The 16,138-nt window shown below is 44.7% G+C and overlaps 1 protein-coding gene across 3 annotated transcripts in view; it reads right to left on the reverse strand.

Annotated features, from left to right (window-relative positions):
* FIG4 (FIG4 phosphoinositide 5-phosphatase) overlaps positions 1 to 16,138 on the reverse strand; it is a 72,462-nt gene that overhangs the window by 12,280 nt on the left and 44,044 nt on the right. For 2 of the 3 annotated variants that reach the window (XM_037012251.2, XM_073220805.1), the window contains exons 16-19: positions 11,813 to 11,951; positions 7,333 to 7,391; positions 5,965 to 6,112; positions 1,211 to 1,294 (exon numbers count right to left, since the gene is read on the reverse strand). In XM_037012251.2, coding sequence (XP_036868146.1) covers positions 1,211 to 1,294; positions 5,965 to 6,112; positions 7,333 to 7,391; positions 11,813 to 11,951 — 430 coding nt within the window. The remainder of the gene's footprint in view (positions 1 to 1,210; positions 1,295 to 5,964; positions 6,113 to 7,332; positions 7,392 to 11,812; positions 11,952 to 16,138) is intronic. The other variant, XR_005059698.2, reaches the window with a different exon arrangement.

Genomic DNA, 16,138 nt, shown 5'->3' on the forward strand with positions numbered 1-16,138 from the left:
ACTGTATTTGCAGGACATTCCTTCTAACAGTAGAGAATAGATGGAAAAAAACCCAGATAAAACCCTACACTTACGAAAGTGTTTATTTTTATTTTAGTTCCAAATTTGAGAGTAGTAAGAATTGTTCTTTTAATTCAGAAAATATTCTATAAAAATACTTTTGGATTTTATGAAAAACATTTAACAGTTTACTCATTTAAAAAATTTTCTGTAAGGGACTTAAAATACTCTAATATTCTGAAATGCTGTAGGAAAGGAAATGCAATCTGTCTGACCATGGGTTGGATATTACTGAAAATAAATTGGTTTCTGACTTTCTACAAAAATTTAAGTTAACAACATTTCTGTGTTTTACGGTAATGGATGTTTATTGACATGTCTGTCCCAGTAGCTCCTTTAAACTCCTGAAGATATCCCTTTTTAAAATTCCTTAGCATCTGGTCCAGGGCTTAACACGCAGCTATTTAAGGCCACACATTTAAGCCACAGAAATGCTGTGCCTGGAAGACGGTAATTTCATTGTATGAATCCCAGGTATCCAATTCAGGACCCTATGCACACTCCGGACTACAACCAGGACTCAGGATCTAGTCTGCCCAGGGCTTCTGGTGAGCATCTGGAAGAAATCTTAGCACTGGGGTTTTCCAGGTCAGTGGCACTGACAGGGGTTCTTTGCTCGGACGAGCAGCGCATTTCACTCCAGTCTCGAAGCATGAAGATGTAGACACGGGTTGTCTTCTTCCTCGTATTACTGGATATAATGAAGTGAGTCTTCCCAAAAACAATGCTACAGTAATAAAAACTATTCGTTTACCTTAGCTGAGCACATATGTTTCAATGTCTCCTCAGGATATCAACAAAAATAAATACAAGGAATATAAATTTTTACCTACATATTTTATGTTGTGGGAGACAGGATTCTCAGCTGTTTACAGGACAGAACACAGTATCTACTACCTGTCTATGCCACCTGTGATAGTCCTAACTTAAAATAATGAAATGCACTGTATTGCTGAAATTCCCATAATTCTACTTTCAGTGTTGAACACTTTAGTGATCCCTGTGCTATGAATAAACCATCTGTATAAATGTAATAAATGGACTGTGTCCCAAACTATGTGACTTGAAGTTACTAGTTTTTGGTGGAACTTATATTACAACTGTTATTTTACACGAATCTTTAAAACTTCATTCTATATTTAAATCTTACCCCAATACTGACTTTCCAGTTTCATCTGGTTTACGCACAGTAAATGGACTTGGATCAATGCCAACGGTCTTAGGCATAAAGTCACTGAAGAAAGGGGAACAAAAATTTCCGCATGAATCACTGTCCATCCAGAAGGTTTGGTTTCCATTCGATTCACATTCTTATAAAAACCCTCCTGCCCTTGGAGATACATACATTCTGAGCCAAATGTTCAGGGGAGCTTAGGTGATCAGGGCTGTAAACCCCGTGAAGTAACAGCACTAGGTAACTTTGCTATTATCAGTCTTCCCTGTGAATTTTCTTTATGATTATGAGGCCCAATAGTTGTAAATTTAAGATTTCATTTACTGGGACAGAGTTGATACCCGAATTACTGCTAGGATGTATATCCTCTGGTTACAGAGCATGATTAGTTTTCTGGTAAAATTAAACTCATACAAACCAATAGTAAAACACTCCACCATACAGTCTTACGGACAGTGTTTCAATCACGCTGTATCACCTAAGGGAGCTGACATAAAGAGCCAAAGCAGAGCGGTGTGCATTAAGTATCAACTCCCCCAGCGTGAGGTCGGGGTTAAGTCACTCAACACTGTTGGGTCACTGCAAACAGAAACCCCCAGCTGACCACGTCCTAGCAGAAGCTGACGCCACGGCCTCACCATGCAAGCCCGACTCTTCAGATGCGAGGCAAGCGGTGTGGTTCACGCCGTCAGACCTGGGGCTCGGCAAGGACCCTGCTCCGAGTGTGCCTCAGTGCCACACTCTTTGAAGGAGAAAGTAATGATGCACCTGACTCAAAATGCCTATTTAACAGCTTGAAAATGTGGTCTTTAAAATTTAAGTGGCTCAACTTCTTTCTTTCTTTTTGAATATATATCATAAATCCTCATTACATGTGGACTCTGTATTTGAGAATTTGCTTACTCACTAAGATTTATTTGTAACTCCCAAATCAACACTCGGGTTTCACAGTCACTCACAGACATGCTCGTGTGCAGAACAGTGACAAAGAGAGAGAGCCAGCACTCATCTTCCCAGCCTAGGCAGAGCGAGATGACACTGTCCTTGGAACTCTCAGACCGTAAAGAAGTGTTCTTTCCACAGTCTGCTTCGGGCCATGTTTTCACATTTTTGTGCTTTTTGATGGTGATCTACCTGAAATGGCCCCTAAGCACGGTACTGAAGCCGTCTAGTGTTTCTAAGCACACGGAAGCTGTGTGTTACAGAGAAAATACGTGTGCTGGAGAGGCTCCACCAGGCATGAGTCACAGTGCTGCTGGCTGTGTGAACTGCATGTTGATGAACTGACAATATACATTAAACATCCTATTTAACTAAGTAAATTAAATATTAGACATGTTTAAACAGTATGATACAAAATAAGGTTATGTGTTGACTGGTTGATGAAAATGTTGTGGCCAGAGGCATGCAGGACCCTAAAACTATTTCCCCTAGGAGCAATGGTTCGCTTAGTTCAGTGTCCAGGAACTTTAAAGAACATAACTCTTCTTACTAAAACTTACTTGTAACTCCAAAATCAACACTCAGCTGTCACGGTCATTCACAGACATGTTTGTGTAGAAAGCAGTGAAATAAATAAATAAAATCTACTGTCTATCTCCACGCACACACGTACAGGCACAGCTCGGAAACATCGCAGGGCCGGATCCAGGCCACAGAAAGCCAAGACCACAGTGAAGCAGTCAAATGGGTTTTGGGTTTCCCGGTGCATGCAAAAGTCATGCTTTCACTACACTGTAGGTGGTTCAGTGTGCCACAGATTATGTCTAAAACAATGTACATATGTTACTTACAAAGATGCTTTATTGCTAAAAACTGCTAACTATCATCTGAGCTCCCAGAGGGTGGCGATCTTTCTGCTGGTGGAGGGTCTTCCTGCACGCTGGCGGCGGCCGACAGATGAGGGGTGGCCGCTGAAGGTCCGGGCGGCTGTGGCAATTCCCTAAAGTAAGACAACCCTGAAGTCTGCCACATCGACTGACTCTTCCTCGCTCCAACAGTCTCTGGAGCATGTGACGCTGTTTGACAACATTTTACCCACAGAACTTCTCCAAACAAGCCAATCTCCTCAACCCCTGCTGCCGCTTCACCAACTAAATTCAGCCCTGAGGGTTGGGATGAACTTCTTCCAAACTCCTGTTCTCGTTGGTGTTTTGACCTCTCCCCCTGAATCACAAATGTTCTTGATGGCTTCTAGAATGGGGGAGCCTGTCCTGAAGGTCTTCAATTTACTTTACCCACATCCATCAGAGGAATCACTATCTGTGGCAGCTGTAGCCTTTTATGAAATGCATTTTTTAATAAGTGAGGCTTGAAACTCAAAATTACTCCTTGATCCACGAGCTGCCGAATGGATGCTGTGTTACAGGATGAAATCAACATGCACCTCATCGTCCATCTCCACCAGAGCTCCTGGGTGACCAGGTGCATTGTCAACGGCAGTAATATGTTGAAAGGAATCTTTTTTCTGATGGTAGGTCTCAACAGTGGGCTTGAAATATCCAGTAAACCATGTAGTGAACAGTTGTGCTGCCATCCAGGCTTTGCTGTTCTGTTCGCAGAGCACAGGCAGAGGAGACTGAGCGTAAGGGCCTTTGGATTTCTGGAATGGCCAGTGTGCACTGACTTCAACTTAGTCACCAACTAGCCCTGAACAAGAGCCACAGCTTCTCCTCTCCAGCTGTGAAAGCCCTAGATGGCATCTTCTTCCAGCATAAGGCTGTTACCTACCTTGACGATCTGTTGTTGAGTGCAACCGCCTCATGAATTTCTCAGCTAGACCTTCTGGATAAGTCTCTGCAGCCTCTCCATCAGCACCTGCGGCTTCACCTGCACTTCTCTGTCGTGGGGACGCCTTCTTGCCTTGAACTGTGAACCGACCTCTGCCAGCCTCCTGCTTTGCCCCTGCAGCCTCCTCCGCTCTCTCAGCCCTCACAGAATTGAAGAGAGTTGGGGCCTTGCTCTGGACGAGGCTTTGGCTTGAGGGAATCCTGGGGCTGGTCTGAGCTTCTCTCCAGGCCATTGAAGCTTCCCCCACGTCAGCAGTGAGGCTGCTTCTCCTTGTGTCACCTGTGTGCTCACAGGAGCAGGACTTTAAATTGCCTTAACTTTTCCTTTGCCTTCACAGACTGGCTCCCAGTTTGCTGCAGGAGGCCTGGCTTGTGGCATATCTCGGCTTTCGATACGCCGTCCTCACTAAGCTGGATCATGTCTGGTTTTTTATTTCAGGTGAGAAATGTGCGATTCTTCCTCTCACTCACACACTTAGAGGCACTGGAGAGTCATTACGGAGCTTGACATCAGTACTGCTGTGCCTTAGGGGTCAGGGAGGTCTGAGGGCCGGGGAGGGTCAGGGGACGGCTGGTGGGTGGAGCAGTCAGAACACACATCACCAATCTCAGTCACCATCTGCTATGGGCAGTTACTGGTGCCCCAAAAGAATTACTATGGTGGCATCAACAATCACTGATCACAGACCACGTGACAAATATTATAAGGAGAAAGTCTGAAATAGTGCAAGAATTACCAAAATGTGACACGGAGACACAAAGTGAGCAAATGACATTGGAAAAATTACTCTGACAGAATTGCTGAACACAGACAGGGTGGCCACAAACCTTCAATTTGTAAAAAGCTCAGTGTCTATAAAGCACAATAAAATGAGGTGTGCCTGTACGCAGCAGTGTCATCCTTTGCTGAGCTGAAAAATTCTGGAAATGACAGCAACCTTACCATTAAAACTGCTAATCACTAATAAGTTTAACTGAAGATGAAGTAAGTAAAAATTTTGAACTTTCCATCTGAAACACTGAAGCCAAATTCAGAGTGACTTCTAGGAAACAAAACCATAGATTGTGTGTTTCTACATGTACCACATTAAGTTTAAGCATACATGTGTCACATCTGAAGAAAATGCAAAATACAAAAAGGTAAACTTTAGTATAAAACAGGAAGTGATTTGCTTTGCCCAATTTTCTTATTCTAGTCCCACCGTTTTTCTAAAAGGCCGCACCAAACTGTAAAATAGACCCAGAAAAAAATTGAAGTATGTTCAAAGGTGACAGACCAGATGGAGAGAGTCTGGAAACAATGTCATATGATTCATGAAAGAAAGGAAGGATACTCTGAAAAATGTTAACATTGCTCCTCAAATATCTCGGGGCTGTCATGTAGAAGAGGCATTAGACTTGTTGTGCCTAATAAAAATAGTAATATAATGATAGCCACCATTTAATAGTCACCCACCCAGGTCAGGTACTACAGCAGGCACTTGGTATGTGTGTGTGCACGCGTGTGTGTGTGAGAGAGAGACACCCCCCTATCTATATGAAATGAAGTTTCTAAGACTCAGGTAAGTTGCATAATTTTTGTTAGGTCACACAGGTAGGCAGTGGCTGCTCTAAGATTCACATCCTGGCCTTTCTAGTATAAAGATATGCTTTTTCCCTGAATTTGTATTAGTTCTCAATTTCTGTGTTCAGTTTAAAAAACTGGGTTTATTCCAAATGACAAACCAGGACCAATGGGAGCAGATTTCACCTCATCAAAGGGAAGAAACTATCTTCTGCCGTCTGACACGGGGGCTACCCCTGAAGGAGACAGTGAGGGGCTGGCCGGCTGCCGGACAGCAGGCTTACCGAACAGATGTCTGGTGACGGAAGATGTTTCTCCATAGACCAGGAGGACTGCAGTCCCCAAATGCTTACAGTATCAGAGCACTCACAACATACCGCACTGAGCTTGTCATAGCCAAGCAGAAGGTGTCATCGAAACTGCTCAGTTCATACGGGCGGAAGAACTCGCTGTGGATATCAATCTCTTCTTCATATTTGTGACATTTCTTCACGGTCAGCCTCTTTAAATTCGCAGCACAGATAACTAAGAGAGACGCCGCCTGTCAGCCTCGGAGCCGCAGATCACAGCCAGCAGACGTTTCTCTTCCATCAACTGCGCTCACAGATCGCGGTGTGGCCATGGCTCAGCTCCTGCCCCGGCACGTGCACACGTGCATAAGAGACAAGATATGTGCACAGAACACACAGCGTGATGCTGAGTGTGACCAGCTCCAGAGACAGGAGGACCTCTGCGAGTCCAGGCGGGAGCCGGGAGTTCTTTTAGAAATCAAATTAGATAGCTCTCTAAATTCCTGTTTGCTTTGAAATAAATACCTCTGCCTTCTAGATAAAAATCACACAGCTATTCAGTAAATTTTCCTTCATATTTCAAATCCTGGATATAGCCAATGTTAGACTGCTGAAGTCCTTTCCTTTTTCCCAAAGGTATAATTTCACCCACAATTTCAAGGTTACAAATATTTTAAAAGACTAACTGGTAACTTATTAAGAACTAAAAATAATTTGCAATCTTCTTACTTCCTGGCCTTCACCACCAGAGCTGGGAGGGCCACCCGTGACCAGATGGGGACCTCAGCTGAGGTTCTCCAGACTGGACTGGCAGCAGGTCTTACTCAGACCTTTTCACAAATAGGAAAATTGGTTTTCTCAAGATCAGAGGAATCAGTAAATTCTATTTAAAAGTAGTCAATTAGGTAAATTTAGAAATAGCATTCTAATATATTGTATGCTTGAGGGTATTCTTTTGATATAAAAACTTTCCTGCCTTTCTGACAAATTAATAAAATCTAATTTAAACTTTAGTGACTAAAATGTACTTTGATACACATATCTACCCTTTTCCACTGCTTAGATATAGAAGAAGTTTTTATTTCTCCTTGTAAAGAGATCTTCACTTCCCCCAAATATCTAGAAATACAATCAGAATGATAAAATATGAACTAATTTTAAATTAGTTTAAAATGATGAACTAATGTATTATATTCATTAAACATTGAGGGACATGCTAATAACTGTAAGATACAATGTACTGGCCTACTTAGATAAAAGAAGTGTAATACAATCCCTGTCCTTTAAAAAGCTAAGCTGTTACAATGCCTGGCCTGTTATGACAGCAACATAACACGGAGCAGCTATTCATTTCTTTATAACAGAATATTACATGCAAAGAACTTAATGCTTCAAGCTCACTGACGAACAATTTCAAAATATGGCAGTATAAAAACTAAAAGACATTGTACCTACCTTCATCATATGGCAGTGGTAAATGTTTTATTACCTCTGGTGTCCACCAGTAAGTGTAACTATAAAATTAAAAAAAAAAAAGATAAGATGGGCCAAATGTGAATGCTGGTTTTCTACAATTCATTGGATAAAAGGGATTGTATGGCCTATAGTAAGATGTTGCCTCTTACTTTAAAATTAATTCTTATTCTTTTCAAAACATGTTTGTGAAGCGTTTGGCACGGGAGGTCTTCAGCGTGTCAGTTACTTTCCAGCCCCTTTCTTGTTTCGACCGCATCACAGACCTGCAAAAGCACATCTGAGAGCGAGCGCTGCGACGTTCCCGACCCGCAGCTGAAGAGGCCGGGCGCACGGGGCAGCCGCCGGGCGCACGGGGCAGCCGCCGGGCGCTGCCTCCCCGCCTCCCGGACCTGGGCCTGTGTTAGTTACTCTGCAAGCTTTCACTGCTTGATGGCCGAGGGGCCAGAGTAAGGCAGGACATTTCTGTCATCTGGATTTCTGCTACAAGACTCCCTGTGAGCAGAGAATCTGAAGGGATCCTGAACTTTCTCCCTGAACACTGAATTTAACTCAAAATTTTTAGTTTAGTTCTAAATCTGATGGAATGGATATTTAGGGGGGAAATGCTATACCAAAGCTCATGAGAGCTAGGAAGGGGGGGGATGTGAAATGTTATATAAAAAATATTTAGAACATAGATGGTCAGAAAAAAGATCCTATTGCCAAAAATGCTAGGAAGATAATTTTTAGGTAAATAAAAGACTTCCTAAAAGTAAAATGCTGGCTGGCATCAGTCTTGAAGAATCCCAGTCACGAAGAATGGGGGAGTGTCAAGACCAACAGGCAGCACAGAACACTACCCTGGAGAAGGCGAGCAGAATGCGCCCCCAAGGGTGGCCAAGAGGTCACGGCCCCTATGGAGCCGGGCAGAGCGGGAGGGGGCTGCTGCGGTGGCAGGGAAGGCTCCTGACATTCGCCCGAGACTGAGTCATGCTCTAGAGCGGTGCTCCCCAAGACCCAGCGCACAGATCACCTGGGGGCCCTATCAAAAGGCAGATCCGGATGCAAAGGTGGGGCCTAAGATTCTGCGTTTACGATAAGCTCCAGGTGGTGCCAAAGGGCCTAGTCCTCAGACCGCTTTTTGAATAGCAAGGTTTCAGAGCATGAAAAGAACAGAAAATGAATAAACTGACTGTTGCGGAGAATTCAGTCTTTCAACATCTATTAAGTACCTACTGTGTGCCAAACATTGCTCTGTGTGTCAGAAATGCCATGTTGACAACACTGACACAGAAAGTAGAGCTACTTAACCCCAGGACTGTTTCTATGCTCACCAGCCATGATAAGTTTCATGCCAGAAAGAGAAAAACACAAGATCCGAGGAACCTGCGCAGAGCCCGGGAGGCAGAAGGGAGCAGCAGAGGGTCTCTAGGTGTGTCCAGCGCCCCGCACAGCGGGGACCGACCCTCTGAGCGCAGTGAAGAGGGACCACAGGAGACGGGCAAAGGCGGTCTCGATGTGCCAAAGGGAGACGGGGGAGAGTCCGGAAATGGCACGTGAGTGACGCCAACCCAGCAACGCAACAGAACCAAGCATCAAACAGAGGCGTGCGGTGGTGGCCTCAAAGATGGCCACTGACTTCTGTGAATCCACATAAATTTACTAAAACAAGCCACACCTGGCTAGTTTCATTTTCTTTTCTGAAGGGGACTCAGACTATCACAGGCCAGGGGAATGGAGAAGACATGGGCCAGCTGTTTAAGACGGGTGTGTGTGCAAGGTCTGTTTTGTGATGACCTGACCTTGGCAGAGGGGAAAGTAGGCAAGTTATCAGCTGACATGTAAGGAATTTCCTGAAGGATGTTGCTCATAATTAGCTTAGAGGAAAAAGAACCAAACCTTATGAAGAATGTGTTTTAACTCAAAATGCTTCATATGGAGAAAAAGAATGAAGAGATGATTTTGCATTAGTGGTTGAGACAAGGCCATAATTCTTAAAAGCATTACTTGACTGTATTTCCCTTAGCAAGATAAAGCAATTTGATGATACTTTTTTGAAAATTCAACTCCTGTAAGTGGGTCTCAGAAGCAAAAAAGCCCGTGGGAAATAAGTACCTGGGGAGGATGGGCTGGGGCGGGTGGCGCTGGGAGCGTCTGAGCGCAGGGCAGAGAGGCTCTCATTGCACCAGGCACACTGGCCAGGGGAGCAGAACCTGCCCCGGGGAAGGCCTGCTTTGGCACCAGGGCCTGTACGGTGGCACCACTTCTTCCTCTGCGCACAATACCTCGTAAGTCGGCTTTTGTTTTCAGCCTCTCACGGTAGGAGGCTCCGTCCCACGAGCCCACTCAGGAAAGTCAGGGAGATGGGAAAAGACTCTTCCTTCCCCGGGCTACCTCAAGAGCCCTCCCAAGTGACATTATATATGGACTTCAGCAAAGAAACTGGTATTTGTGAACACGGCAGAGGAATGTGGGCAGGATGACAACATGGTTAAGTGAGTTACAGCTGCTCACGAGATTCCAACCCCACATTGTGACGCTGTCAAGGGGGAGGGGCTGTTCAGCGGTATCTCAGGGCTGTGTCTACCCTACCGCAGTCAGCATTCCCCATCAGGACTTGTCAGGGGCAAGACGGCCAGCTGGTTAGATGTGGGAAGCTGCAGAGCCAGAGACAACGGATAATAAGTAGGACATACACTTCAATACTTTTGGAAGCAGGCAAAGCATATGGATGTGACAAGAATGCTCAAAAGAGCAGGACAGGATGGTACAGGTAAGGAAGGCACACAGCAGAACACTGACACTGGCTGGAACACATACAGAGGAGAGCACCCTGAATGCTGAACAGACCTGGAATCACGCGCACGAAGGGAGTGGGGCTGTGTGACCAGAGGAAGGGGCCTGCAGGGCGTGCAGACTTGTCTTCAGGTGTGCAAAAGACTCTCAAGTGGATGAGGACCTATGGTCTTAAGGGGTCTGTGGACACAGTTAGAGAGGCAGAGGAAGGAGTGTGTAAGCGGGCCGTCCAAACCCAGCTGCCTCCCCGCCCAGACACGTCCACACCGGTGAACCAGGGCTGTAAGCAGGGGCCGGGGCCCCCTCCCCGCAGGGGCGCAGGAGGGCTCACGTGCCGGACAGGGAGGGCAGCTGGGGGATCTCCCGCCTCCAAGTCAATAAAACAATCAACACTTAGTTTCTAAACACCTTGGTGACACTGTATAGATACTGACTCAATAAATGGCATCTTAGACGATGTGCAGCACAGTCACCTGATTCGGAACACAGCTTCAGTCGGTGGTCTGCGGCAGAGCAGCGAAGGGGGGGTTTCGAGTGACACGAGGGGGCACCTCACGGGGACCAGGCGTGGATGAACTCTACACAAACTAGGCTCATTCCTCCTTACCTTACTTGTCAAAAATATTATTTCAGAAGAAATCATTGGTAAACACAGTATTAAGTACAGAAAGCCCACCAAGTTTGGAAACAAGTGAATATATAATAGTGCTTATTGACAGGATATTATAATATGTGATAAAATAGTAATGCCTTAAGTTTCCAGATTTTATGGCCATCTTGTGTGATTTTTAATAGATGTTATGACTAGGGAATGTAAACCTCCTTTAAAAATAATAACACTAACATCTACTGGACTTACTATGTGCTAAAGATATTATCTCATCTAATTCTCAGAAAAATCTACAAGTTCAATCTTATTATTATGTCTATTTTACTGATGTGAAAACTGAGAATTGGACCATTTATGTGACTTGTCCCTGGTCACACAGGTATTGACTACAGGCAGTCTCTGCAGAGCACGGCTGCTTCAGGACTGTGTTCATTCTGTGTCGGACCCAGTACTACTTCCCACACGTTTGCCCACTTGATCCTCAGAGTGGCCCTGCAACCTGTGCATGGGCATCTCCACTTGGCCGATCAGAGAGATTGCCAGAGGCCCCATTACAGGTCCCGGGTAACGTCTGCGCACAGCCCGGCCCTCAGCCCAGCCCTCAGCCCACGCTTTCCTCCGCTTACTGCCTTAGGCTGACCCTAGGAAATGCAAGCATTTGCTAAGATGCCTGCAATCTGTCTGCACAACCAGCACAGACTGACAGAGGCCCCTTCAGGGCTGGGGCAGCAGTGCCACATCAAGGGCCCCAGCAGACAGGCGCGGTGGGCGCGAGGGTCACACCGCAGGCCTAACCCAGGCGGAACACTCCGCTCACGAGGCACAAGTGTTCGCACCAGCACACGACTCCCGAGGGGCCGCCCTGTCCACTGAATTCTCATCGAATCCTCACCAACTGCTAGCACGATTTCCCAAGCCTACTGTCAGGACCTCGACGATGCTAAACTCCTCATGGCAAACAGGTACTAAATGTGATGACTTTAGCCCATGTGATTATTTCTCAAAAAGAAAAGTATCTCATATTCAAAATAACATCAAATCTGAATTTACGCAGTAGACTAGGAAGGAAATTACCTTCTTCTTGTTGGTAGAAGCCTCATGGTGTTTTTATGATGCAAATAAAAATCTGTTGGGAGCTCCCAGAGATGAGGCTTCCCTTCAGCGGGGTGGAAAACTCCCAGGAAGAGATTGATGGAATCTTGTCTATCAGCATCTAAAAAGCAAAAATACGTATTTCAGGAAATCCACTACTGACATATACAACTCAGGAGAATGTTTTCTGACTAGGAAACCTGTGATTTCATAATATGTACCTCTGGAAATGATAATATTTATACTTCAAAAGTCATACACATACGCAGAATCTCAAACAGTCACCAAGAATTTGAGCAGAATTAAAATCTTGCTTCAAAAACGTTTCTTTTTTGCTCCTTACCGCTCATAATGTAGCGAGGGAGAATATAAACTGCTTCTTGAATTTTGAGAGATTCTTAAAAATCTTTAATAACTGCCATAGTACTATAGTAACTTGTTCTTAGAACAAAAACATACTCTCACCATTTATTTATCTACCTGAAACAAATACATCTTCGCTCTATTGCAAAGACGAGAGGCACTGGAAACAAATAAAATCAGTCCAATTCCTACTCATACTGCTGCACAATCTGGAGCAAGGTTGTTTGCACAGCTTCCACTTCTAACCCTTGCAAAGCTGCTCTCCGTTTCTTTAAGCAGAAACGATGTTTACAACACTTTCTGTCCCCCTCAGCTGTGGGCCTGGCCCCACTCCCTTTGTGCTGGATGATGATGGCAGAGCGGGCACACGGACAGCAGCCTCATTCTAACCATCCGACCAGCCCCGAATCCCTGATGATAGACATGTGGTGTATTTCCTCTTCCTTTTCTAATTATATTTGGGAAGAAGTGATGACAGGCACTGAAGCAGTCCCAGGCACCACTCCCCCGTTCTGCACCCTCTCCTCCCTGGCATCCTCCGTTCTTTCCCCCCATTTCCTTCTTTCCATTCTTGTCTCAGAGCCCTGTATATTCAAGTTTGGGGCGGACATCCACAATATCAATAATAACCTCTTTCTGAAAATGAGCAAGAAGTAGGAAGAGAGTGCAACAGAAATGACTGCTTTTGAAACAAGGTAACATTGTCAAAGAATCAATTTTCTTCCAACAGCTATAGTGAACACAGTTATTTCTGAAATTAGCAACATTGCTCTCATTGGGCTGTTTGGCCATTTCAGCAAAAGCAATAAAGGAAACATGGTACATCAAATATGTATTCAAGTCATTAGTATTTTGACAGGAAGCATTCCATTAAAACAGCACTTATCTTTCAGGTAAAAGTAATATATAAAAAGCATGTATTTATATGCTGAATATATTTGAAGCCTTTTTCGCCATTTGTTGAGGGAAAACATCAAGTGTTAAATGATGCAGACATTAACGCCCCAAGCTGCATCCTCTTTACACAATACGAAAGTAAACATACTGCTTTTATAGTAATTACACTCTTTCTGCTTCTTGAATAGCCTTAATGGCATTTAATGATTCATACTATGCAGTACCTCAAAATATCTTAATACTATCTAAAGAAGCTTGCCATTTTCAGCCATATTTTCAAGGAGTTTCTTTCATCCTTTAAACCTAGTAGCTTCCTTTATTTTAACAAGTATGATAAAATGTAAGATGTGAGAAACATGACCAAATAGAGGACATTCATTCAAAGGATCATAATGGAGATGTCTTGAATGCACTGCTGTTGTTATGACTTAAAACGTATCTCTGGTGCTAAAGGCCACTTACTAAGCATGCACCGTAAGGCCAGCCCTAATGGGCCTGAGGATTGTTTACTGGCTACTTTTGACTGCAAGTAAGAATATCGATGCCAGGAAGACAGCTGTCCTTGGACTATAGACAAGAACTTAAAACAGGGTAAGTCCTCTGTAGATGCAGATTACAAAGAGGACTAGATGAGTACCTACTGTGTACTTTTTCATGCTTTAAAGGAAAGAAGAATACACACCTATCAAACCCCATTCAAACAGGTAAACACTAACCAGTTCTGTTACACATTGTATTTAAATAGCTAAGGCTCAAATCTAACAGTTCTTTTTAATTTGCCAAAAGAATTTATTTTGGAACTAGAGTCTTTGTTGTTCTAATATTAAAGTAAGTTTGTGTTGAGGGGCCTGTGAAGCCAGTAAGGGACAGGAATATTCCTCAATAATGAGCACTGCTTAACTACTGCAAGGGGAAGGGATACGAAGGTTCGATCCCTAGCTCATACTATACACTGAAATAAATACAATTATATGTAAGAAAGACAAAGATTGACACCCTTACAGGCAAAGAGAAACACAGAATTTTTTTAAAGAAACAGAAATAGACAATGAGCATACAAAAATTCTATTTTACTAGCTATCTAACAAATGCGGGTCAAAACAATATATCATTTTCTACTATTAAGCTGGCAAATATTTTTTTTAAATGGGCACGTCCATACTCCGCTGAAGGAGCATTAACTGCTATATCCTTTCTATAAGGCAATCAGGTAAAACACACACACATGTATGCACACACACACATGTATATGTGTACACACATGTATTTTAAAGCCCTGAAAGTATCTATACTCTCTAATAAATATGCTTCTAGAATTTTCATAATAAAAGATCAAACATATGCAAAAAAGGTATATGTTCAAAGATGTTTGTTTAAAAGGAACCCAAATGCAAAATAATAACAACTGAATCACAATGCTGAAGGACAGGCTTCCATAGGCTACTAAAAATCATGTTGTAGAAGAATATTTAAGGTCATAAAGATTGCTTACATCATCTAAAAGGGCAAAAGTAGAATATAAATTATATGTGTAATAAAACTCGAAGGATCATATTCTCGTAAATATAAATAACTGGCTATCTCTGGAAGGTGAGGACTATATGATTTATTTATGAATTATTAAAGTTAACATATACTACTTTCACAATTGAAAAAAAAACATTCACTCATTCCTCCAAGAACCCGTTACGTCCCGCACTGAGGATTCAGTGATACACACAACTGACTTTTGGGGGGCTCAAACTGAGCAGTGGGAAACAAAAATACATGCAAGCAAGTAACGGTCAAGGGACTTTCAGGGGACATAAGTTCTATGAAGAAAATAACACCGAGCACCTGAGAATGGTGGGAGAGGAGAGGGACACTCATACTGGTGGTCAGGGAAAGGGGCAGAGGCGGAAGCATCTAAGGAGGGCGAGGAGCAGGCAGCCTCCTCCGAGGCCTGTGCCCGTCAGGACAAGTGCAGAGACCTGAAGGGGGAGCGGCCGGGCAGCTCCAGGAGCGGAAGGAAGGCCAGGGAGGATGGGGGCAGCGGGGAGCCAGAAGGCAGGTGAGGGATGGAAGGGCCAGACCACAGAAGGCTTGTGGGTCACAGCGACGAGTCTTGTTTTAAGAGCAACAGCAGCCCTGGAAGGGTTTTTAAAGAGGGAGTGAAGCGATCTGGGGTCCTTGGTTAAGAAGGAAATGTGACACACACACGCACACACACACACACACACTCAGGAAGGAAGAGGACCACGTGGCGCCACGGCAGGATGGGGGTGCCGAGGGGATGAGCCGAGGGCGCCAAGGCGGCTGGCGGACTGAGGGTGCTCCCCTTCGGCCTCTGTGGGGCCCGGTCCCAGCAGCATGCTGGGTTTGGACTCTGGCCTCCCCACCTGTGAATCACCCAATCTGTGCTGCTCTGTCACAGCGGCCCTAGGTGGTGACACAGGTTTCCGGGCACGGATGGGATCTATGATTTGCTTCTGAGCACCGGGCGTGGCCGAGGCGGGCCAGCCCCCCCCCCGACGCAGTGTGGTTTATATGAGACCCCGTCTTGCTAGCAGACTCATTCTAGAGGCTCCTTTCCTTGCTGGCTGTGAAGCAGCAAGTTGCTACGAGTCCTGTCGCCACGGAAACTGCAAGAAATTTAATTCCAACAACAGACACGAGTGGAGAAGTAGATGCTTCGTTCGTTAGGCCTCGAGATGGGACAATGGCGTGGCTGACACCTTGAGCACAGCTTCATGAGAGACTGCAGAGAATCCAGCTAACCTGGGCCTGGACTTCTGACCACAGAAATCCTGGGAGAACAAATGCATGTTGTTGAGCTGCTACGTTGTTAGTAATTTGTTACACAGCAAAGAAAACAAATACACTTGAACTGCCGCATAGCAAAGTGGCTCTGCACTCCCTCTGGGCATGGACAACGGTGAAAGCTGACCCCTGTGAGTGTTTTCATGCATGCCTCAGGGACCCCCCACTGCTGGGGGCTCTCCTGCCGTCCCCTTCGCGCAGCACATGCCTCTTCTCATGTCAGTCTCTCGCAGCTCCTTCCCCAGGAAC

This window comes from Manis javanica, chromosome 13 (assembly GCF_040802235.1).
Source record: "Manis javanica isolate MJ-LG chromosome 13, MJ_LKY, whole genome shotgun sequence".
NCBI classification, from domain to species: Eukaryota; Metazoa; Chordata; class Mammalia; order Pholidota; family Manidae; genus Manis; species Manis javanica.